The sequence below is a fragment of the Phallusia mammillata genome, chromosome 3 (genome assembly GCF_965637545.1).
Source record: "Phallusia mammillata chromosome 3, kaPhaMamm4.hap1.1, whole genome shotgun sequence".
In the NCBI taxonomy this organism is placed as follows: Eukaryota; Metazoa; Chordata; class Ascidiacea; order Phlebobranchia; family Ascidiidae; genus Phallusia; species Phallusia mammillata.
Window position 1 is genome coordinate 10,359,538 of NC_137254.1, and position 24,138 is coordinate 10,383,675.

At 36.5% G+C, this 24,138-nt stretch overlaps 1 protein-coding gene, 1 long non-coding RNA gene and 8 other non-coding genes across 10 annotated transcripts; 9 read left to right on the top strand and 1 right to left on the bottom strand.

Moving 5' to 3' along the window:
* Positions 1-1,765: 1,765 nt before the first annotated feature.
* Positions 1,766-3,466, bottom strand: LOC145218309 (uncharacterized). The gene has a single exon (XM_080085719.1). It carries the CDS (start codon positions 2,959-2,961, stop codon positions 2,188-2,190), a length of 774 nt encoding a protein of 257 aa, XP_079941845.1. The 5' UTR covers positions 2,962-3,466; the 3' UTR covers positions 1,766-2,187.
* A 17,621-nt stretch (positions 3,467-21,087) lies between these two features.
* On the top strand, positions 21,088-21,529 carry LOC145217417 (uncharacterized). Its single transcript, XR_013857393.1, has 2 exons — positions 21,088-21,248; positions 21,308-21,529. It is a non-coding gene; the product is annotated as an uncharacterized LOC145217417 (long non-coding RNA).
* LOC145221378 (U4 spliceosomal RNA) lies at positions 21,453-21,594 on the top strand. The gene has a single exon (XR_013858856.1). It is a non-coding gene; the product is annotated as a U4 spliceosomal RNA (small nuclear RNA).
* A 175-nt stretch (positions 21,595-21,769) lies between these two features.
* Positions 21,770-21,886, top strand: LOC145220764 (U5 spliceosomal RNA). The gene has a single exon (XR_013858281.1). It is a non-coding gene; the product is annotated as a U5 spliceosomal RNA (small nuclear RNA).
* Positions 21,887-22,146: 260 nt separating this feature from the next.
* On the top strand, positions 22,147-22,288 carry LOC145221811 (U4 spliceosomal RNA). The gene has a single exon (XR_013859267.1). It is a non-coding gene; the product is annotated as a U4 spliceosomal RNA (small nuclear RNA).
* A 175-nt stretch (positions 22,289-22,463) lies between these two features.
* LOC145220765 (U5 spliceosomal RNA) lies at positions 22,464-22,580 on the top strand. Its single transcript, XR_013858282.1, has one exon. It is a non-coding gene; the product is annotated as a U5 spliceosomal RNA (small nuclear RNA).
* Positions 22,581-22,834: 254 nt separating this feature from the next.
* On the top strand, positions 22,835-22,976 carry LOC145221552 (U4 spliceosomal RNA). Its single transcript, XR_013859020.1, has one exon. It is a non-coding gene; the product is annotated as a U4 spliceosomal RNA (small nuclear RNA).
* A 175-nt stretch (positions 22,977-23,151) lies between these two features.
* On the top strand, positions 23,152-23,268 carry LOC145220767 (U5 spliceosomal RNA). Its single transcript, XR_013858283.1, has one exon. It is a non-coding gene; the product is annotated as a U5 spliceosomal RNA (small nuclear RNA).
* A 254-nt stretch (positions 23,269-23,522) lies between these two features.
* On the top strand, positions 23,523-23,664 carry LOC145221553 (U4 spliceosomal RNA). Its single transcript, XR_013859021.1, has one exon. It is a non-coding gene; the product is annotated as a U4 spliceosomal RNA (small nuclear RNA).
* Positions 23,665-23,839: 175 nt separating this feature from the next.
* Positions 23,840-23,956, top strand: LOC145220768 (U5 spliceosomal RNA). Its single transcript, XR_013858284.1, has one exon. It is a non-coding gene; the product is annotated as a U5 spliceosomal RNA (small nuclear RNA).
* Positions 23,957-24,138: the final 182 nt, after the last annotated feature.

A 24,138-nucleotide genomic window follows, 5' to 3' on the forward strand; every position in this document is an offset into this window, starting at 1 on the left:
ACCCCCTAAAAATCAAAATAATGTACTTGGTCTTACAATATAAAGCGCCAGAAGAAAACTTAAAAACAGTCATTAATACTTTCTGGCAAGATTAGCAATTGAAAAAAAATATCCAAGACAGTGGTTTCGTTAAAAACCATAGCTGGTTCGTTGGGTCAATTGAGTTACAGTTTTATTTGACTTAAATTGCACAGAACAGAAAGCTACTGGAAAGCTTCGCGTACCACAAGTTGGAAACCACTGCACTATAGGAATAAAAACGCCACGTGACTTATTGCGGTACATACAATCTCTACGTTATTTTACATAAAAGCATTCTTATAACCATACTGATTTCATAAAGCAAAAACATCTGGACACACTTTATTTGGTATCGTAACATTATCAATGCTAAATATTATGTCTAGCTCACAACAATATGCAGTTTAATAGTTCACCCCCATTCCTTTTTTGTGTACAGCAGTGTAGTTTTTCATTACTGCAGACCATTCTAACGTTCGATCATCTAGCGGCAACAAACTCTCTATTTTAAAGATCACAAGTGTCATATAGCAACTGCTTTCGTATCTATTACGTAATTGGTCTTACAATGTAAAGCGCCAGACGAAAAATTAAAAATAGTCATTCAAACTTTCGGAGTTTAAAGAAGTGGTTCTCAATCTTCTGCGGATCGCGTACCACCTGACATTTTTTATCTCTGCGTACCGCCTAAACTCCCTGTTTGAATGGATAGACCAAGAAAAGTCCATTTTTCAACCTGGGTAGCAGATTTAGCAAATTCAAACAATGTCCAAACAAGAGTTTCGCCCAAACCAAGGCTGGTCAGTTGGGTCAGTTGAGTTACAATTTTAGATCGGACTTAAACTAGGTATAGCAGAAAGCTATTCGCGTACCATCTAAAAGGTTTCGGCGTACCACTAGTGGTACGCGTAGCACAGTTTGAGAACCACTGGTTTAAAGCATTGCACAGTGGTAAAAAAAAAATTAATAAGAATGCAAAAAACAGCAAACAACAAACATCTGAATAGATTCAGAAAGCTTTTTGATTGATGAGACACAATACAATAAACAAATAAATATGTACGTAACTAATCTCGGTAATAGACTGATTAAATAACGATAGTGTTTAAATATTATGCATTGTAAATTTTAAAAATAGTAATTTTTACAACATCGATTTTTTGCTAATGTAGCCTTCATGATAATAATATTGTTTGTGATTTTCGGATGTCTTGTAAGTGCCGCAAAATAGGTAGTTGGGAACCGTATGCGTCCCTGAGAGCCGCGGTAAAAAAAACACTGCTCTTGCAAAACCCATGTTATGACACATTGCTTTTTTATGACCTTGTAAGTGTAAATTTATCCTCGGTTCAAGATCTTTGACTCCTTTACGACATACGCGGTGAATTTTGGTAATTCTGAGTTTGATATTTACATTTCAACGTTGCCCAGATGCTCCCGACTTAGTGATTGTTTATTAATGTTTTGTCGCCAAGTATTTTTTCACTATGCAAAACAAACGTAACTCAACTAATGCTTCGTTCTTCTATTAAAAGTAAACTTGTATATATAAAATCCTTTGTTATACAATATCTATACAGTTGCCGTTTTAACTAATTTACGCTGTAGATTTAGTGTTTTCTGCAAAGTTGTTCAATACAGTTTAAACAAAAAAATCACTTTAAGCGAATAACGACAAAAAATATTTTGGATTTGCATTAATCAAATCATTTTGCAAGACTGCCCAACAATATTTGAGACAATGTAAAAATCACAAAAAAACTTTATTTGCACAAACACCACGCCACCACATATATACCAATGTTCACTTATGCTAAACAATTTTTAAAACACATCTTGCCTTGATTGAGTTGCTGGTTGGCGCAAGCCAATACAAACATAATAATGTATGTAAAGTCCTTTAATGGGGGGGTCAGCATGTGGGTTTTCAAATGTCCACTTTGAAGAAACGTTTTTCAGCAAAGAACGCCTTGATATTAGTCAAGGTATGTCTGTTCATAGAAACGAAATTTCTTTACACAAACATCAAATTAATGGCATTTCTCACTAGTACGTGTCATCATGTTGATTTTGAATGTTCCACTTTGCACAAAGATGACATCTACTTGGTTTCTCGCTGTTGTGAACATGTTCAATCCAGTTAAACCGTTTTTCACATATATCACATCATTTCTTATCAGTGTGAGCCAAAATGTGTTTTTTCAAATGTGCATTTTGGCGAAAGCGTTTACCACAGACTACACAATGATAAGGTTTCTCACCAGTGTGAAGCAACATGTGTTTTTTCAAATGTTCAATCCGGTTAAATCTTTTTTCACAAACACTACATCGATGAGGTTTGGTACCAGTGTGAGTCAACATGTGTCTTTTCAAAGTTCCATTTTGATGAAAGCGTTGATTACAAATAACACAGGGATAAGGTTTCTCGTTGGTGTGAGTCAACATGTGTGTTTTTAAATTTACACTTCGGGTAAATCTTTTTTCACAAACATTACATTCAAGAGGTTTTGCATCCGTGTGAGTCAACATGTGCATTTTCAAAGTTCCATTACGGTTAAAGCGTTTATCACAAACATTACATCTGTTAGGTTTATCACCGGTGTGAATTAACATGTGTACATTCAAATTTACTCTTTGAGCAAATTCTTTTTCACAAAGATTACATCGATGAGGTTTATCTTTGGTGTGACTCAACATGTGTGTTTTCAAGTCTCCAGATTTCGCAAATATCTTTTCACAAACATCACATCTATGAGGTTTTTCATTAGTATGAATCAACAAGTGTCCCTTCAAAGATGCTGCCCATTTAAATCTTTTCTCGCAAACATCACATCTATGGGGTTTCTCATTAGTGTGAATCAACATATGTGTTTTCAAACTTCCTTTTCTGCTAAAAATCTTTTCACAAACATCACATCGATGAAGTTTCTGATTTTCCATATGCTTTGATTGTTTGGATCACCAAGCAGCTTGCAAGAGGAATCAAAACGACAATCCCGAAAAATATTTTGAGAAGTATTTTTAAACGTGTGTTTAACTGCATTTAGCAGCTTATTTCTGACAATTCTTGTTTACTATGAGAGTTTTAGGCCACAAAGGATAATATCTAAGGCACATAATATATCGCAGCGTTAATTGATAATTCAAAAGCGTATCTGAAATATCGCGTACGTTGAAACCGGTCCAATCTATGTAAGCGAGTATTGCTCTTTCATCATTTTTTATCATAAATTATCGACTTCCGGTAAATTTTGTTATAAATAATTAATCGACGTTTTGACATCCAGATGAAGGCATCTTGTATGATACGTCGATACGTAGCTTACTTGGTATCAAAATTGCAATACTTTACATTATAACCGAGTATTTCTCATCCAGCAGTTTTATTATAAATGATAGACGTTTCGACTTCCTATACGTGACGCCTTCATCAGGATAATGGCATATATTGCAAGACAAATGTCTTATAAAGCAACAAATTGCAACCTACTACACACATACAACAGCGATAACGGCCGCAAACTTACATCAAAGTAGTGATAAAACAAGCTCAGTGGTGTGAAAGCAGGCGATAATTTATAGGCATTAGAACCATGTTATCACTACGTTCGTGCAAGTTTGAAGCCGTTATCGCTGTTTTGTATGTGTGGTCATTAGATTACAACAAATAGTTAAAAGCAATAGACGCTCAATTCAAAGTTGACATAGGAAGAGTCATACAATACTTCTTGCCTTCATAGTAAAAGTATACACCCGTATTTTATTAAAATTTAACAATCGGGTTACAAGTACCAACTTTGTATATCTAAATCTTTGTCAAAAATCTATCCTTTTTCAATACTATTTTATGCTTCGCTCTTGTTTTGGTAAAGTTCCCCAGGAAGTAATAATTCAGAGCTGTCAGGGACGCGCATAGCTAGACATGCCACATTTTTTCAAGCGAATAACGGGACGCTATTTTTTTTATTGTTGCAAAGATAGCAGCAAGGTGTGGGGCAAACTAAAGAACGTATAAGACACTGCTACGCTTTCCTATTTGAAAGGTAAAATTCTTTACAATTGCATCTTCAGTTATTAAGGTAACAATAACGTTAAAACCAATCGCAATTACAATATTTCGACAGTTTAAGAAATATAGAGTATAGGAAAATACAGTGTCCAATGAGAAAATGCGATTCATTTCCAATGCCTATCCAGGTCCCATCGGCTTGTTGAAAACATCGGCTCAATACAGTTATAATGGTCATTGAATCCTTGAAACCAAAATTTTACAAATCAAATTGATGGTGCAGTCATATCGTTACAGCTTTGTTCCCGCATAACTTTATGAAATGCAATCTTAGCCTTTTCCACAGCTTAGATCAAAGATTAATAAAATGTGAATTTCCAAAAATGTTTGGATGGGTTGCCCAAAGTATAGGCCATATTTATGAAACCAGCAAGATTAGCAATTTAAATAAATTATCCTAGAAAGTGGTCATGTTAAAAGCCAGAGCTGATCATTCGGGTGAGTTGAGTTTTAGTTTTATCTGGCTTAAATTGTGCAGAGCGGAAAGCTACTGAAAAACTTCGCGTGCCATAGGTTAAAACCACTGCACTATAGGTATTAAAAGGTAACGTGATTTGTTGCAGTGAGCATAACAGTATCTACGTTATCTTGACACAAAACATTCTTAGAGCCGTACTGAATTCATAAAGCGAAAAAATCGGAACACACTCGATTTAGTATCGTAACATTTACAATGCGAAGTATGATGTCTAGCACACAACAATATGCAGTTTAATAGTTTGTCCCCATTCATTTCTTGTGTAAAGCAGTTTAGAATTTCATTACTGTACATATATTTGCGCTGCAGCATCTAGCGGCCACAAACTCTATATTTTAATGACCACTAAGTGTCGTATAGTAACCGCTTTCAAATATAGTAACTGCTTTATCTATTTTGTTTCAATCTAAATAGCAGGGGCATGAACTTTTCCAAATGGTCCGACGCGCCAGGCCTACTTGTTGCACTTCGTCTTGTTATAAAAGACAGAACAAAACTTAAAAATATCATTAAAACTTTCTGTTTTTACGACAAGGCACAACGCTAGCATCTTAACATTACTGCACAATCTTAAATAGATTTTCATTTTTGTCTAGTTTATCCTTTGGCTTCTTTTAAAAGCAATACATACTCCACGCATTATAAAACCTTTGAAACAAAACATGCACATTGTATCGTCCTATGCAGCAAGCTGATCACAAGACGTGGACCGTATAGGTTAGAGTGGCTAAGACTAGGTCACTCTAATTCAGTGGTTCTTAACCTTTTTTCCTTGCTGCACCCCTTTCAAATCACTAACCAATTTTCGCACCCCCTTTCAAATCACTAACCAATTTTCGCTCCCCCTTCTGTAATTGCTTAAATAGAATAGACCTAACCAACCTTAATGATTCAGCATCCCCGCACCCCAGGTTAAGAACCCCTGCTCTAATTTATTATGATCAAACTAGAAAGTCATGCTTCACCAAATGTGTTATATGTTTGCTTATCATGTATTGGCACCAGGGTTTTGTATGAAGTTAACCCTGTATTGAACAACTTTGGTCTGGATTTTGTTCATTCGAAATTTGTTTGTTACGTTTAACCGTGGCAGCTATTTTCGGTTTGGTGACTGTTCTACTGCAATTGCGTTGCAATGTTTTCGTTAACCAATCGAATTATACTCAACTCAACTAACCCGGTGCGTTCTTCTTCAAAAGTTAACTTCCACAATAAAAAAGAAAAAAAATCATTTAAAAATAGCACGCCACCACGTTAACGGCATTTCTTACCAGTGTAAGTCGAAATGTGTCTTTTGAAATGTTCATTTTGGCGAAAGCGTTTGTTACAAACAACACAATGATAAGGTTTCTCATTGGTGTGAGTCAACATGTGTCTGTTAGATTTCCACGGTGATCAAATCTTTTCTCACAAGTATCACACCGATGTGGTTTATCATTGGTGTGAATCAACATGTGCGTTTTCAAATGTCCTCTTCGAGCAAATCTTTTTTCACAAACATTACATTGATGAGGTTTGTATTTGGTGTGAGTCAACATGTGTCTTTTCAAGTCTCCAGATTTTGTAAATCTCTTTTCACAAACATCAAACTGATGAGTTTTTCTTAGTGTGAATTAACTTATTAATTAATATGTGTTTTCAAACTTCGGCTAAAAAATTTTTCACAAACGTTACATCGATGACGTTTATCGTTGGTGTGCATCAACATGTGTCTTTGCAAAGTTTCACTTCGGCTAAAAAGTTTTTCACAAACATCACATCGATGGAGTTTCTTATTTGCCATATTGGTTTAATTTTTTTTTTTTTTTTATCACGGAGCAGCTTGTAAAAAGGATCGAAACGGCAATCTTGAAAAATTAAAAGGTATATTATGTTACTTTTTACAACTTGTGTGTAACTGCATTTGGCAGCATATTTCTGACAAATCTTGTTGATAATACGAGGTAATCACACATGCAACATTTTCTCAAATCGATAATATCTGACCAAATAGATTATAAAACATGAGTGGAACCTCTGACGTAACAATGGACTTTTTAGGCTTTTCCTTCGTCCTCCGTCACGGTTCAGTGCATAGAAGTTTGTTTGACATTTTGTGTGTAGTTTGCTATAGTTAAGTGCACAAAACGAGCCGTATGTGTTTTTAATTAACATCGCATGTTTCGAATTTAGTGCGAAAGGCAAAAAAAATCGCCTATAGCAGTATGGTGGTAGTAAATGTAGTTTATTCGCACTCTTCTACGGACGGGATGGCAAAAGACCTTGATTTCATTTAGTCAGACACTGCTGATTTCAAAGCATATATGCTGGTATACAAAGAAGCAAAGGGACTAAATCCATATTACAAAACTGAGAAAAAAATGCTTAATGAACATGAAGCAAATTAGATCTTTGCTTAAGTTTTGCGTTTACATGCTTAAAGTTTTTACGAAAAAATGTAAAATTTCGTGCAAAATGACTTTCATAAAACTTCTGTTATAATCTGTAAATTCTGCAACCAGCAAAGGTAAGTGTGATTTTTTTAACATTCTTGAACTTTCATTGCCTTCCAGGCAGTCTGATGAGCTCTAACAGGGCGAAAAAGTTCAGTTACTATTTTTTTGTTTACACATTGTGATATCTGGATGTCATAATTAATTATTTAATGTTAATTGCAAAAGATAAATTTTCACAGCTGTCGTACACTGTTACAAGTTTGTATTTGTTTTTTTTCAACCATTTAATTGTTGATGTTTTTTGTTTTATTTCTTGGAAGACAGCAACAAACACCCAAAGATTGAATACCCATCAACAGTAAACAATGTTAAGAAAGTTTTAGGCAACAACCAGCACAAAACAAAGTGATTTAAACTTGTACTTTAAAAGCTTTTGAACTCTTTTACAGGCATAAATGAGCATAGCAGAAGTTCAAAGTTAATTTGTGCTTAAAAGATGACCAAGTTCAGCTTTTTTTCAAGTGTTTGTTTGTTATTTATTCTGAACTTGCAGTGAACGCCAGAGGAAAAATCAGTGTTACAAAATGTTGTATTAAAAAACAAAAAGGTATCATGCACCCTTGTCATATTATTTTGTTTTCATAATCAAAGCTGTTTGCTAATGGAAAGTTTGTAAAATATAACCCCTCATATACTTACATGCCTGACAAACTATTTATATATTAGTCATAAAAATAACAAAATATATAAAAAATAACATAATTTCTACAGTGAGAAAGTGCATGGCTTTTCCATACTGAACAGATGTTAAATCCATCTTTCTGTTAAATAACTTGTGAAACAAGCCATCCTAAAGGAAATTAAAAAACGTACAAATTACATTGCAAGATAACTTCATTTTCTCTAATTGGAAACAACCACATGAGAATTTTGCCACATTCATGTCACTTTATTGGGGTAATAAACCACTCTAAGTAAATTACTCAACTGAAAAACTTTGTCATAATACTTGAGATGCTTTATTGTAGAAAACCAAACCAGACTGTCTTAAAACTTTGACTTACTCGTTTCACATTATAGCCATCTTATATCGCAGTTTTTATAGGTTTTACAAAAATACTACAACCATAAGACAAATGTAACATCATTCTTCAGCCAACAATTGAATCCTAACGCCTGACGACCGAATATCTCGTTTTGTATTAGCTTGCAGTCTGCTATCCTGTACATACAAATTCAGCGTAAAACATGCAAAACTTCTATGCACTGAAGCGGAACGGCGTACGAAACTGAATTAAGCTTAACAATGCAAATAGTCACGTGACTTGCCGAAGTTTTATCTCATGTTTTTAATACTCTTTGATCTGAGGCACATTTATCGCAGCATTAATTGATAATTCAAAAGCGTATCTGAGATATGACATACTTTAAAACCTGCCCACTCTATATAAGTGAGTATTGCTCTTCCAACAACTTTTATTATAAATAACCGACGTTTGACGTCCTGGTGAAGGCGTCTTGCATGGCATTAAGAAACGTCTATCACTTAGAATAAAAATTGCTGTAAAAGCAAACTTGCTGTTTATACATTTTGCCTGGCAGCAACAGTTTGTTTACGGTTCATTCGATGTTGAGGCTCAGTAAACAACAATGTAATACAACATCTGTCTACAGTTTGAAAAACATAGACACTCCGCTACCTGTATTCCTTAATCTCGGCGAAAGGCGTAAGCTAACCGGCATCAACGAATATGATTCAATATAACATACCACGGGTGAAATGTTAAGGTTGTGCGCTTACACAGATTTTGATAATAATCAGTCGTGCAGCTGCGACCTCCGCTTTTTATACGTCCCCACAGGAAGGAATTGTCAAGTTTGACATTAATGAAGTCTGGGACCAGTTAAATGCTGTATAGCTAGGCGTGCCATATTTTTTGCACAGAAAACAGGGACGTTAATTTTATTGGTACAAAGTTGGCAGCATAAGATACAGTACAAAAAACAACAACGAACTACGTTTAAGGTACGATGCTACGCCTTCCCATTTGGAACGTCTACCAAAGTTCTTTAAAAGTGTACGTGAAGGTTGAAAGGTAACCATGACGTTAGAGGTCATATTTACAATAAGTTCGGATCGTAATAACTATAGTTCGGATAGTTTTGTAAATGTTACAGAAAATTTTTTTTACAGCCTCCAATGTAAAGATGTGGTTTATTTCCAATGCTTATCGACTTGTTGCTAACATTAGTACAATGCAAATATACCAGCCATTGACTCCTATTGATTTTTACAAACCGAAAGTTAACGATTCAGTCATAATGCATTGTCATTGCATTGCTGCATAAAATACAACCTTACCCGCTTCTGCCACTGAAATCAAACAATTAAAAAAGTTGACTTCTAAAAGTATTGTTAATAGTGATTGATTATAATCAAACAACTCACAATCGCATTGCGAAAGTCGTACACTGCCAAACGGGTTTGACATCGGGACTTAAATCCTGGGCTGTCTCGCCTACGGTCTTGAAGGATTCACAAATTGTGCCATTCCGGATTTAGACTGCTTTGTTTTCTTTTATTTCTATGGTTACCAAAAATGTATAAAACTAATTTTAGCAAATAAATTGACGCACTTGTGTACATACATATATATATTTACATATACTATAGTGCGATTTAATAATTTACTCCGCCGTTTTTGTACCTATTTGGTTTAATTAAATTTCGAGTGTTTAACCACTACAGAGAGGTTATGGCCAGGCAAAGCTGTTTAAAGTACCCTGGATTTATTACGACCGAATGCTTTGTAAGCAGAGATGCCGTGTTGGCGATTTTCTTGCCCAAATGGGCTGGTTTTTGACGTAAAGTTGCGGGTTTCTATTACTACTTGTAGGGTTGGTTTTATTAGACGGGTTTCCACGAGCAGTTTTACTTTACATGGAATTTGACATGCATGGGTCTTTGCAGGCACCGAAATCTCAGTAAAATTGAGCTTCTTCTTGGCTTACTTTTTTGGTTTTGCAGTTGCGGTTTTTGGACCAATTTTGACAGAAGCATGGCTGCCCAGTTTAGAATTTGTCCAGACAACACCGAATCAACATCCATGATTCCAATGCCCCTGCTTAACGTAACTGACTAGAGTGTGGGATTAATGATCTAAACAAGCCATATATCTGATTAAAATGTTACGTATTCTGCCGCCCAACTACACCTGTACCATGTCAGTCCTCAATTTGGTTTATCTGTCTGATACCACAGTGGGAGACTTAGTCCAGATAGAATAACACTAATATTTACGTTTCCACGTAAACTCAATAGGTGGTTAGCGCAATCGTCTTGTGTTCGCAAGGTTGTGGGTTTAAAACTTATAGTGCTTCTCTTACCACGATAGATGAACGCCAGTAGGTTAGACTAAATTGAAAAAAAAGTCAACAACTGCTTAAATTGAACAAAAATATCAAACCGATAATACACTTAATCGGTTAGTTCACTTAATCTTATATTTCACATATCAGCATATTTCACTTGATCGCATATTCGCTTAATCGCATATTTCACATAATCGAATATTTTACTTAATAGCATATTTCCCTTAATCGCATATTTCACTTCATTGCATAAATTACTTATTCGCATATAAGGAAAAAAGTGACATTTTTATATTTAAGTGTACAAACTTCTAATAATAAAAACGGCAGCCTTAACTGATTTTAGACAATCATTCTGCATTTGGACTGCAGGTTTTACTGGGATTAAAAAGTACTAAAGTAGGTTAAGAGATGTGGTGCAAATATAAAACCGGGATTTTCTGCGCGCCGACCACAGTCAATTCTTAAAGTTGTTTTTGCCTGGATAAAGTTCCTTTTGCGTGCTGAAGAACAATATTTCTGAAACGTTTTGTTGTATAGTTTCACTTTCGTATTCAGCGACATCGCGTTGTCAACAGTCAAATTCATGTCAGCGTCCAGCATGCTCAAGGCGTTCTCCACATGCGTGAAGCCTCGGGGCGAACCCATACCGCTGCAGCTAAAGACTGTTTGAAACCAAACTCAGTATAGAATGTATAACAAACCTTTTCACACCCATCAGTGTAAATTCTTTCAGGGTCATTCATGCAGTTTTTTGCTTGTTGTGAACTTAAAACTTGATAAACCATCAGTCGTTTTCATATCTTTTCAATAAATAATAGTGTTCAGGAGCGTTACCAGTACACAATAGTTAAACGATTCCTAATCTGTTTATGCATCATCACTGAGTATCACCCATGCTTGGAAGCTATTTTCAATCAGACTGTTACATTTTAGTGTTACTTACTGAATCTAAAAATATAGTACAACGAAGATCTCAGAACACCAGTGCACAATCTCTAGCTGCTCCTTGTTCATGAGACGATTAATGCGAGAAAAAACATCAGCTACCACAGAATTTTGGTAGTCTTGTTTCATCTTTTATGTAAGTTACTTATTATTTTATTATTTATATAAAAGCGCTTTTTGCAATTGCAGTACACCTTGTTTTAATGGAACGTACTTTGATGGTGTGCGCATAATAGTTTAGACGAAGTAATTTAAGATTATACATTTTGTTTGAAACCAGTTGCTGGCGTTCTAAGTTAGCGGAAAAATGATAATATTTATTTTAAGATTGCCAGTGATTTTGCAACATTTTAAAATGTTTATTACCTGAGATAAGCATTTGTTACAGTACAATGGCATTGTACATAATAATGATTGTACACGCTACCCCGCCAACACCTACTCAACGCGTATACATTATGCCAGTAGTTCTCAAACTGAGCGTCGCGACGCTATGGGACGTCGTTTCAATTTTCCGAGGGCGTCGCAGAATAGTTCCGTTTATTGGCTTTTTGTTGTTGTATCAATTAACACAACTTTACCAGTAAGTTTCCTCATTAACTTTATTCGCTGGTGCGTCGCAAGTCCTGAAACCCTTGTCCAGGGGCGTCGCAACAAAGAAAAGTTTGAGAACCACTGCATTATGCACTCCCTGCGTGGAAAAACAAAGTACTTTTAGTGACTTTTAGTAAAACACGTGATTTTGTATTTTAACGTTTTATATTGCTGTTTATTCTCTAGTTGCGCCAGGTGGAATTAAACGATTGCGCGGTATCGTTTGCCTGGGTGGTGGGTATAGCATATACCATCAGTATTGCGGAGAAACATTTTCATGATCTGTTTTTGGATACGAGTAAGAACTGATGTATTTGGAAAGTAGGTTTCGAGATTGGGTCAAAAATACACCAAACATTAATTTTCAAGTGGATGGCTTAAAATAAAATAACACGGCCTGTTTGTTTAAGACAGTATTACAGACGTTTCAACTATCAATATGTTCGTCCTATGCGCCGATTGTGTGCGCAGTTCTACAGGTCTCGTTCCAAGAAGCGATGCGTGCGATGCGGAAATCGCAGTGCGCTAGGCAGCAATTACCGTAGTTGTTAGTCATCAGAGCTTACCACCCACCGATGTATTAACCAACGCTTATAATTGGCGATGCTAAATATATCGTAGGGTAGAAACACATTCAACACAACACTGAACAAAATAAATATCTATCTATAAATATCTATCTTCTGAAAAAACATACTTTTGTGCGCAGCCTAGATTAAATACAAGTGATTACTTTAACACTTCGTACATCGCGAAGAGTTGTTTCTAATAGCCGTGCATACGATTCAGCTGGCCAATTAGGAATATGACTCAACAATCAATTGACGCTCTCCGCGTGATTTCCGGGTTATGTATCTGCCGTCGTATAACGTAATAATGTTTTAGAATAGTCACGTAACAGTTTGTACCTCCACAGTAAGGTGTGCAGTTTATTGCATTGGAGATGCTGGCAGCATTAAATATGTGTTTTCAGAGGTTATAACTAAAACAATTTTAAATTCGTGTAATATCCGAAAACCAATCGTTACGTAGTTGAAATAAGTGGTTTAGTGGAGTTGATTTGTTTGGTCATTAAGCAATGCGTATAAAAGTTGTTGTGGTTGTTTACATTTTCGTTTTTTCAGAAAAATAACAGGTTTTGTACAAAATACAACTATGGCATTCTTCTTCTTTAAGTATCTGGCTATCTTTGTCATCTTGTTCATAGAACCCGGTAAGAAACCTTGTACATTTTCACGCCTAGTACAACTTAAAGACAAAAAAAATGGTTGTGGAACACACTGATTGTAATCAGTTTTGCGTCATAATGCTTATTTTAATAAGGAATATTGAAAACGGCCCGAATACATGTAAAAGCGTCATGTTTTTTGCTCATACGTTTTGGTAAATGCTCATGCCATCAACAGTGATATGAAAGGACACATTAGTTACACCCGTTTATATCCACTTGATTTCCGAGATCAATAAAAAGGTGCGAAGCAAACGTTAAAACGATAGACATATAACGTGCGCAGCAGTGAATATGGCATGTTTTTATATAATACCTGTAGAGTTAGAATTTTTAAAATTTTTCGATCAAAACAAACAATTGTCTCACGTTTGGATCTCACGACTTCAGGAGGCATAGTTCTTTACTCAGCTATTGGATGTATCACCCGTTTGTTTGTTTACAGGAACCGGCACATTGTGTCCAAACCATCAATACCTGTGCCAAACAGATCAGTGCATCATAACGGGCTTGAGATGTTCCCCTTTAGTCGACTGCGAGAATGATGGAGTTAATTGCAATGGTATGTTTCAGTTCGTTTTGACTGGTCGAACCTGTCTTCAGCTGGGATCATGTAGAAACGTGTAAAAGATTAAAGCGACGCAAACAGTTTGCTATAAGAAGGTAATAGCGTAAAAAGAAAAAAAGAAAATACCACGTATGGATGAGCATAAATGAACACGGTAGTTGTGTTACGATGGCCAATGGGTAACGAAAATTCATATGTAGAAAAATTTCAGCTGCCCTTAGGGCCAATTGAATATCTCCTTGAGTGTGCCGCGGTAACAGTGTTTGTGGAGGAAGAATAAATGAAAATTTCAGGAATGGCTTTATCCAAAAACCGTGTGGTTTAATTGTTCAAGTAGTCGTGTTCGAAAGACTTGCTCGGGGGCCGCGCTGCACATGTTTGTTGGGGGCACAGCGGAATGACGTATTGTATAAAAGTGGTGCTCTGGACAAGGTTGAGCTGCATGAAATGGCCACAACATTCTTCAGCTGATTCAAAATAAATATACCTGCAAGTTCCTGCCGCGTAGATCAAACGATTGAAGCAAGCGTCGTGCGGGTGCTTTGTAGTAAACTGTTGCAGGATGCCGTTTAACAAACCAAATATCCAAAGAGTCGCGCTGTGCGTTTTTGACAGGAAATTGCAATGCCTGAAGTCGGCTCGTACTTAATGTGCATCTGTCGCTGGGCCAGAGTTTGAACAAGTAAATTAGTAGTAGTACTGTAGCGTGTTCCAAAGTGCGAATACGTAGCTTCAGCAGTGATTTAACGTGAAAAAAGCTTTGGCACAACGTGGATGATACCTGTGACTTGAAGCAAGACACGTGGCTGAGTTATTCAACAGTTGGAAAGCTTGAAACAAGCAGCGTATTCCATGACCATCATAAAACGTTTGAGAGAAGCGGTCGAAGCTTTATTGAACAGCGGCGTCACGGCCGCGTCGTTGTAGGAACTTGTAAATAAAAGACAGTAAAGTCGCTAAAAGTTCGACATTATTTCGTACAGAAAAATGTTCTAGATAACTTCTTGACAAGTATTTTTTTTTTGTTCTTTTATGTGAGTTTGTTTTTTTTTTGATACATTGAGATGCACGTGACAGAAATTTTCACCAGGCAATACAAAGTAGTACCATTTCAACTCTGTCGCTTGTTGCAGGAAACTGTGCATCTGACGAATACAAATGTCAATCTGGCGCCTGTATTCCTCTCTACATGAAATGTAACAGAAGGAACGATTGTTTCCACAATGACGACGAAATCAATTGCACGAGTAATTGGCAAATTAACTTATTTTTAGATTACTAAAATTAGCGGCATCGTAGTTTGTAACAAAAAACATGCAAAAGAAGGTAAATATTTCTCTGGTATAAGGTTAGGTCTAGCAAAATTGGCATGCAGGAAAATTGAAGTGTTTTCATGCAGTTTACTTCCAGTATTTAAAAAGTTGACAATGCCTTGTTGCGAAGTATTTAAAATTAACAGATTTTGTACATTGATAAAACGGATAGAATATAAAGTCATCGTTTGATATCCCAATTATATTTAGAGCTTTTTGTGTGTTGTTGTTTTTTCTATGTACTACATTTGCTATGTCACAAAAACAAATAAGGTTTCAATTGAACGGTTGTAAAAAGTTGAATGGCATAACATGTGTTAAATTTTGCTAATATATTTTGCACCATTTGTTTTCGTTAAGTCTTATTGATGCCCTACACTTCTAGATTCTGAGGGTTGCAGATATCATAATTTCCAATGTTACCCTTCGATGACGTGCCGACTAATGGTGCAACGTTGCGAGCCCAACGCTTGCCCAGCTGGTGACGTCACTCCCGTATGCGATGGTAAGATTTCTATGACTTTTATTCAAACAAAAACAGAGCTCAATTTCATTTAAAACACTGTAACTATTCTTACTAAAAACGAAGCTGTGCGCCCTGTACATTTTTGCACTAGTTCGGGACGAAATAGGTTACTGGTTAGTTCCTTTGGGCTGTCGTTATTTCGACAACTCAGTACACTAATTTATTGCATGTTTATAATTGAAACAAAAACAGGTAAAAAACAGTAGTTACAGCTTTGCCATCAATTTATGCTTAATATCTGTGTTGTTTAAAAAAGCACTGCGGTCAAATGTTGTCACTTTGACCAGGTGGTATCACATTTAGTCGCTCGTTGGACATTTACAGCAGTCAAAAGCATGTGGCCCTCGTGTTTGAGGTGAATCTCTTGATTGTTACCTAATGCTTTGTAAAGTAATAATTGCCCGTGGGTAGATAAACGTCTTGCATCACTTTTAATATAATCTTTATAGCGCAGCATTTTGTGTAAACTAGAGGCGCAACTGGCTATACAAGAATTAGTCCGCGGGCGACTGGTTATGATTCAACAGGCGACCAGGTGTCTGTGGCCATAGGGTTGGTGACCCCTGATGGAGTGTGTTAATTAAATAGGTCCATGTATTTTATTTTTTAACGAGATTGTTTTTGAAGACATTGTTTGTTTGTTCGTTTGTTTCTTATCCTCGACCATGTCTGATTGTTTTATGCTCACAATGAGTCTGCCATCGATCTGCCTATTTTGAAGTCCGTTAAATCGTTTTTTTCATATTTTTGACTTTCATATTTTGGCAGTTAGTGACTTTAATTTAGTTCAACTTGAGCGGGTTGAAGCCATGCCGTTTAAGTTTCTTGCTCAGGAAGCACAAGCGACTGAGATAGGATTGAAACCGACTACCGTGTGAACACAAAAACGGTTGCATTAACCATTCACTCATTGATAGCACTTGGTGGCTCCAGGTCATTAATGATTCAAACTGAAAACGTTTTATGACTTGCAGGCTTATATCTTCTTTATAGGACCCTATGCAGCCCTCGGTACATGGTTACACACGAACGATTTCTATGCAGACATCAATTTAACTTTGTTTCTTGTTGTAGGGAACTGTGCAGCTGACGAATTCCAATGCCAATCTGGAGCCTGCATTCCACAATCTTACCGCTGTGACGGAGCATGGGATTGTGGGAATGGAGATGATGAGACTGATTGTCTTCCACATGAATATATAAGAGGCAAGTTTCCTACTAAAATGTCCGAAAACCTTACATGTACCTTCGTGCTTGCAAAGCTCATTAGGAAATCCACTTTAGGCTTGCAAAGTTGTCCATGTAACAAGCGCTATACTTGACTGCACAAAATTATTTAGAAAACCTGCTTTAAGCATGTAAGGTCCTGCATGTAACAAGCACTGTGGTTGAATGCACAAAGCTCGTTAGGAAACACTCTTTACGCGTGGAAATTGTTGCATGTAACAAGCACTGTGGTTAACTGCACAAAACTCTTTAAGAAACCTTCTTTAGGCATGCATAGATGTGCATGCAACAAGCGCTCTAAGCATGCAAAGTTGTCAAGTGTAACCTAGTCCTAGGCAACTGTGTGATTATTTTCTTATCATGCAGATATTGATAACTGCACTTCACGTCGGTTCGACTGCCAGGGTAGATGTACCAGTATTTCTTCTGCGTGCACAGCGCCTTCGTGTCACGTCGATTTTGCTGGCGACTGTTTCGGTAATATACCTTGAATGATTTCAATTTCATGAAAAAGACACATTTTTTTAATTTTTTTTTAATACCTGAGAACTTACAGGCAATAAAGATTACACTGGCCAACAAAATTTTTGGTGTCTTTAATGTTAAAATTGATATTGACTAATTTTGGGGTGCTGATTTCAAAAATCATTACCGTTTTCTTCAATCAGATCAACTTTTTAATTTATTTACAAAATCAAAATTGATGACCATATTGATTCAATGACTTTAAAATCATGCTTTTATGTGTTTGTTAAAGTTTTGTTACATTATACACATCAATTTCCTACAGTGCAGTCAGTTTCATAGCATGAATATGCGTTCTATGCTTTATGCTCTGTCTAAAAATGGTTGGTGCGGGCTAGCGGTACCTTTAAACTAAGCTTATACGTGTTTTATGGAGTGATTTTCAGACTAGTAAAGCAACGTGGTAAAACTAAAATTAATAGTGTCTAGGTCATCTATAAGGTGTTGCATGAATTACCAAGATGTGTTATGCTACATTACTGGTGAATACCCATACAACACAACTAAAAAGAGAAAAAAAAAGATCTGTATCAAATGTGCATATCTTGCACACTTTGATGTGGCTTTGGGGGTTTAGGACAAGCAATGCGCTCCACTTACCTAATGTTGATTGGAATATTGCAGTAATGGACAAAAACAGTAGAAAGGGACTGAAATTATTAGAAAGAGTACAAAACTAAGTTATTAAGCGGTCTAAAAAATTCGGTACGAAAATAAATACAAAGCTACACTTCCTATAAAACGTAGGGGATATAAATGATGAGAATTAAGCTGAAAGGTTTCAACAGGATATCAGTAAAACGAAACGTGTCAGGGAAGAGGGAATAAAGTGGTCCTGGCTAACTGCTGTTGGTCAATTAAACGGGACGATATTGCTGCCATTCGGTTCCGAAAGTTACCAAAGTACATGTATACCTGATAACTTACAAATTTGAAACATTTTTTTTGTGTTGAATTTTGTTTGTTAGGAGTGTCCACCTGTTACATTTAAAATTAAATTCGAAATTTTGTTCTTGCAAAAACGTTAATTCCAAATAAAATACTCAAAACCAGTTTCCCTATAGTGTATACATATAGATTGTTTTTCAAACGTCGATGTACCATAACAGGAAAACTAGACGTAATACAGATCAACCGATTGCATTTTTTAAATCAGGCCCCTAGAATTAGTCAAAATCAGTTAAAACATTACAGACACCAGTAAAAAAATATTTTGTTGTTGCCCAGTGTTATATTCACGAAAAACGACAGAATGACTCTACGGGTGGTTCATAGCTAGACTAATAAATAACAAATAGCTGTGTTTGGGACTCAAGATTTTCTGTCTAAATAAACAACCAGAGGACAAACAATTCGGCTTTTGTGTGTAAAGTAATGCATGTAGCGAATCTACATCCACTTATTCAAGTCATTTAAGGTTGTTTAACCAAATGTTAGTAAAACAACACGTTTATCAATAAATTTAGATTTTAAACCATTTCGTATGTAATTGGCTTCCTGTTTTTTATTAAATCGTATGTTATTGCTGTCATCATTTATTGTGATGTTTTGTTGTCTTTTTGATCTCTGACTGGGAAAAAGCCTATGATACAAAATGTCGATGCTTGGGAAAATACACTTTTGTTACCACGAGGCGAGCTTAATATTTTATGTATTATCTGTTGGTTTTGCATTTAATCATCACAGGAGAATGTGGACCTGACGAGTATCAATGCCGATCTGGTTACTGCCTTCCACAACAATATGTATGCGACGGATGGCACGATTGTTATGACTATGACGATGACGAAGCGAATTGTACTTCGCCAGCACCAGATTTGCTCCACTAGGTCATCTTAGAGGCCGAGTTGGGATTAGAACCAACAACCTTACGATTGCAAGGCGGTTGCACTAACCCAGTGTTTCTTAACCTTTTTAGCGCTTGTACCCCTTGAGCTTTCATGATATTTTCTCGTACCCCCTCTCTACAATGGCCGACAGAAGCAAACAATAATGGGAATTAATCTCAGTGTATTTATAACTTACATGTTGAATGCATGCATTAAAACAGTCTTGTAAGTTCAACAAAATTTACAGAACACCAACAATCAGGCAATTAAAATCAACTACACATAACAAAGTAACTTGTTACGCATTCTTCACAAATATGCCTAAATAATGTATAATTTCACATTGACTGTCGTACCCCCTACTTTGGTGCTTCGTACCCCCAAGGGGTACATGTACCCCTGGTTAAGAACCCCTGCACTAACCAGTGGTTCATCTTGGAGGCCGAAAAATCTATTTTGCGGCTTGCACCAGACCTCAGAAAAACACCAAACATTGGTATGTTAGCTTTTAAGAAAAGAATCTTTAGTGATTTTTGAGGTCTCGTTTTTCGCGGCAACTATCACACTCAAAAAACTACCATTAGGCCCCGACATTAAAATTGTTAAGAGCCACTGTTAAACAGGATTAGAACCACAAACCGTACGATTGCCAAGCCGTTGCACTAACCACCCCGAAACAGAAATAGGACACCAACTTTACAAATGCAAGGCAGTTGCCATAAACATTTTGTCAACTTAATAGCAGAAATGGCTTTGGGACCATCACAAGAAACAAACTGACACAGCGTTTCAGTCATAACTTTGTATTTTTTTACTTACCATGTTTTATTTTTAGTTTCAATGATTACAGCCAATTGCACGACGACCGGAGTTTCGGTGAGGTTAATTCTGTTTGAAATGCAGAATTTGATTTTCTGTTCTCCATCATATCGGAACAAACTAGTAGCATTTAGTACAAAGTTGGTTAAAAAAAACTTGCTATGACTACTATTCAAACTTTTATGTTTTCGCAGCCTCACAGGAAGTTATGTACGATCTTTGCTTCCCGAAGCCGGCGAACAGCTTGAAATGGTCGGTGACGATTCAACACCACTGGACAATTGCTTTGCAATGAAGGACAACCAGACTGACATATATAACATGAATTTCCTGGGTGGAATTGGACAATGTTCTGCAAACATAAACGTAAGGTTGAAGTATTTAGTTTCAAAACATGATGGGAAAGGTAGTTTTGTATTTTGAATCTTCGACATTTTTTTAAATCTTCGACAACAAAAACAGTGATAAAACTCAGTTGTGCAATCAATCTTGTAATAATTTGAATTTTCTTTGTTAAATCTACATAAAAGAAATTGATAAAAAATTCTGACAATAGTGTTTAAATTTAGGAGAGCGATTCAGAAATAGTGGTAACATACAAAGTCTCGCTCGGTGGCGCTGCTGGATCGTCGTCACAAATAATAACTCGCATCGAGGAAGTGACATTCGTGGTGTTTCAATGCGCCTACAACCGTTCAGGAATTGCGACAATGGATCAACCTCTAGTGGCAATGATCAGGTTTGAATTTTCACATCTAGTTTTGCTAATATTTATTTATGTAACTCATGCTGACGACCAAGGTTGATATGATGTGCAACCTTCTGTGGTTTTTTAGTGAGTTTATAGCATGTGAGCATAAAATGTTAAGGCAAAAACGAATTCATAAAAAATGTGTTTGTGTATAATTTAATAATAATATCGTTGTAATGTAAAAGAGAGTGCGCACTAGCCAATACTTCCAATATCTCGTCACCAGCTGACCTTATAGTTCGAAAAAGTGTGCACTGTCTGCAGAATATCGTAGTACATTGAAACATTTCTTTACATGGTTCGATACAACGCTGTCTTTAGCATTTGCTGTCGTACTGTGACAAAAGATAACGAACGCCATCCAATTTTCTAGCCACGTTGAGATTAAATTCGGCAAAACATCGTCATCATTTAATATGGAAATGGCTCGTTACCATACGGACAGTTTTACTACAATTGAAACTGAACAAACGATAACAATTGGATCCCCTGTTTACATTGGTGTTAACATTGATGTGGGAGCTAACACCAACTTGGTTTTGCAGGTATAATATCTAATAAACATGCTTGATACCAACTTTGTTTTATTACTTTTCATGTTTAGGCAAAAGATTGTATTCTGACAAACAGTGAAAACGAAACTGAAACTGTTTATCCTGTCGTCATTGAAGGGTAACTGCTTGTAATTTAGGGTGAGGAAAGTTCAACTTTCAAGCGGGCACAAGAGTAAGGAACTAGATTCAAAAGGCAACTTTGCGCAGAGGCGATATCGTAGCTGATGAGGATTATCCGAGGCGCGATTATTGCTAGTTGAAAACTAAACCCAATACCCCGCCCTGTTACCGCTTTGTACGGTTTTAACAGGGGCAATATATGGACGATTCTTGCAATCGCTGATTTCTTTTAATATTTAATCTCCAGAAAGCGTGCGTGTGTTGACATGACAAATCGTGTGGCATTATTTAAATATTGTACAAAGGACAATTTGCAAAAAATTTGAACCAAACACACCACAAACTGAAAGTCGGAATCTGTTTCTTTCGTTAATACTACCTATTCGTTCTACAACTCTGATCTCACTTCAACATGAGCAAATCTTTCGCCTTTTACTAAAGATTTCCGTGGAGTGGGGTATTTTCAAGAGTCTTTGCTATTTGTTGAAACCACAACAACTGCTTGTGGTGAAATCGTCAATCAATCGATGTGCATGACCATTGTCAGTTATGGTTGGTGCGGTTTATTCTGTGTTAGGACAATTAATGAAACGCTTTCCGCATAGAAATACTATATCTTAGCAACTCAGTGCCCTCTTAATTGTTTTGTGATCGTAATCATTTAAATACCATGGGCATCGCAAACTGACAAAGAAAGTCGTAGTCTCGATTTACAACAAACATAAATGTTACAAGCGGGCACAAGAGTAAGGAACTAGATTCAAAAGGCCACTTTGCGCAGAGGCGATATCGTAGCTGATGAGGATATTCCGAGGCGCGATTATTGCTAGTTGAAAACTAAACCCAATACCCCGCCCTGTTACCGCTTTGTACGGTTTTAACAGGGGCAATATATGGACGATTCTTGCAATCGCTGATTTCTTTTAATATTTAATCTCCAGAAAGCGTGCGTGTGTTGACATGACAAATCGTTTGGCATTATTTAAATATTGTACAAAGGACAATTTGCAAAAAAATTGAACCAAACACACCACAAACTGAAAGTCGGAATCTGTTTCTTTCGTTAATACTACCTATTCGTTCTACAACTCTGATCTCACTTCAACATGAGCAAATCTTTCGCCTTTTACTAAAGATTTCCGTGGAGTGGGGTATTTTCAAGAGTCTTTGCTATTTGTTGAAACCACAACAACTGCTTGTGGTGAAATCGTCAATCAATCGATGTGCATGACCATTGTCAGTTATGGTTGGTGCGGTTAATAGGACAATTAATGAAACACTTTCCGCATAGAAATGCTATATCTTAGCAACTCAGTGCCCTCTTTTATTTTTTTTGTGATCGTTATCATTTAAATACCATGGGCATCGCAAACTGACACAGAAATTCGTAGTCTCGATTTGCAACAAACATAAATGTTACAAGCGGGCACAAGAGTAAGGAACTAGATTCAAAAGGCAACTTTGCGCAGAGGCGATATCGTAGCTGATGAGGATATTCCGAGGCGCGATTATTGCTAGTTGAAAACTAAACCCAATACCCCGCCCTGTTACCGCTTTGTACGGTTTTAACAGGGGCAATATATGGACGATTCTTGCAATCGCTTATTTCTTTTAATATTTAATCTCCAGAAAGCGTGCGTGTGTTGACATGACAAATCGTGTGGCATTATTTAAATATTGTACAAAGGACAATTTGCAAAAAATTTGAACCAAACACACCACAAACTGAAAGTCGGAATCTGTTTCTTTCGTTAATACTACCTATTCGTTCTACAACTCTGATCTCACTTCAACATGAGCAAATCTTTCGCCTTTTACTAAAGATTTCCGTGGAGTGGGGTATTTTCAAGAGTCTTTGCTATTTGTTGAAACCACAACAACTGCTTGTGGTGAAATCGTCAATCAATCGATGTGCATGACCATTGTCAGTTATGGTTGGTGCGGTTAATAGGACAATTAATGAAACACTTTCCGCATAGAAATGCTATATCTTAGCAACTCAGTGCCCTCTTTTATTTTTTTTGTGATCGTTATCATTTAAATACCATGGGCATCGTAAACTGACACAGAAAGTCGTAGTCTCGATTTGCAACAAACATAAACGTTACAAGCGGGCACAAGAGTAAGGAACTAGATTCAAAAGGCAACTTTGCGCAGAGGCGATATCGTAGCTGATGAGGATATTCCGAGGCGCGATTATTGCTAGTTGAAAACTAAACCCAATACCCCGCCCTGTTACCGCTTTGTACGGTTTTAACAGGGGCAATATATGGACGATTCTTGCAATCGCTGATTTCTTTTAATATTTAATCTCCAGAAAGCGTGCGTGTGTTGACATGACAAATCGTGTGGCATTATTTAAATATTGTACAAAGGACAATTTGCAAAAAAATTGAACCAAACACACCACAAATTGAAAGTCGGAATCTGTTTCTTTCGTTAGTACTACCTATTCGTTCTACAACTCTGATCTCACTTCAACATGAGCAAATCTTTCGCCTTTTACTAAAGATTTCCGTGGAGTGGGGTATTTTCAAGAGTCTTTGCTATTTGTTGAAACCACAACAACTGCTTGTGGTGAAATCGTCAATCAATCGATGTGCATGACCATTGTCAGTTATGGTTGGTGCGGTTAATAGGACAATTAATGAAACACTTTCTGCATAGAAATGCTATATCTTAGCAACTCAGTGCCCTCTTTTATTTTTTTTGTGATCGTTATCATTTAAATACCATGGGCATCGCAAACTGACACAGAAAG

What these genes read in the sequence shown, in the direction of transcription:
- LOC145218309 (XM_080085719.1), bottom strand. Translation starts at nt 2,961, where the DNA reads ATGGAAAATCAGAAACTTCATCGATGTGATGTTTGTGAAAAGATTTTT.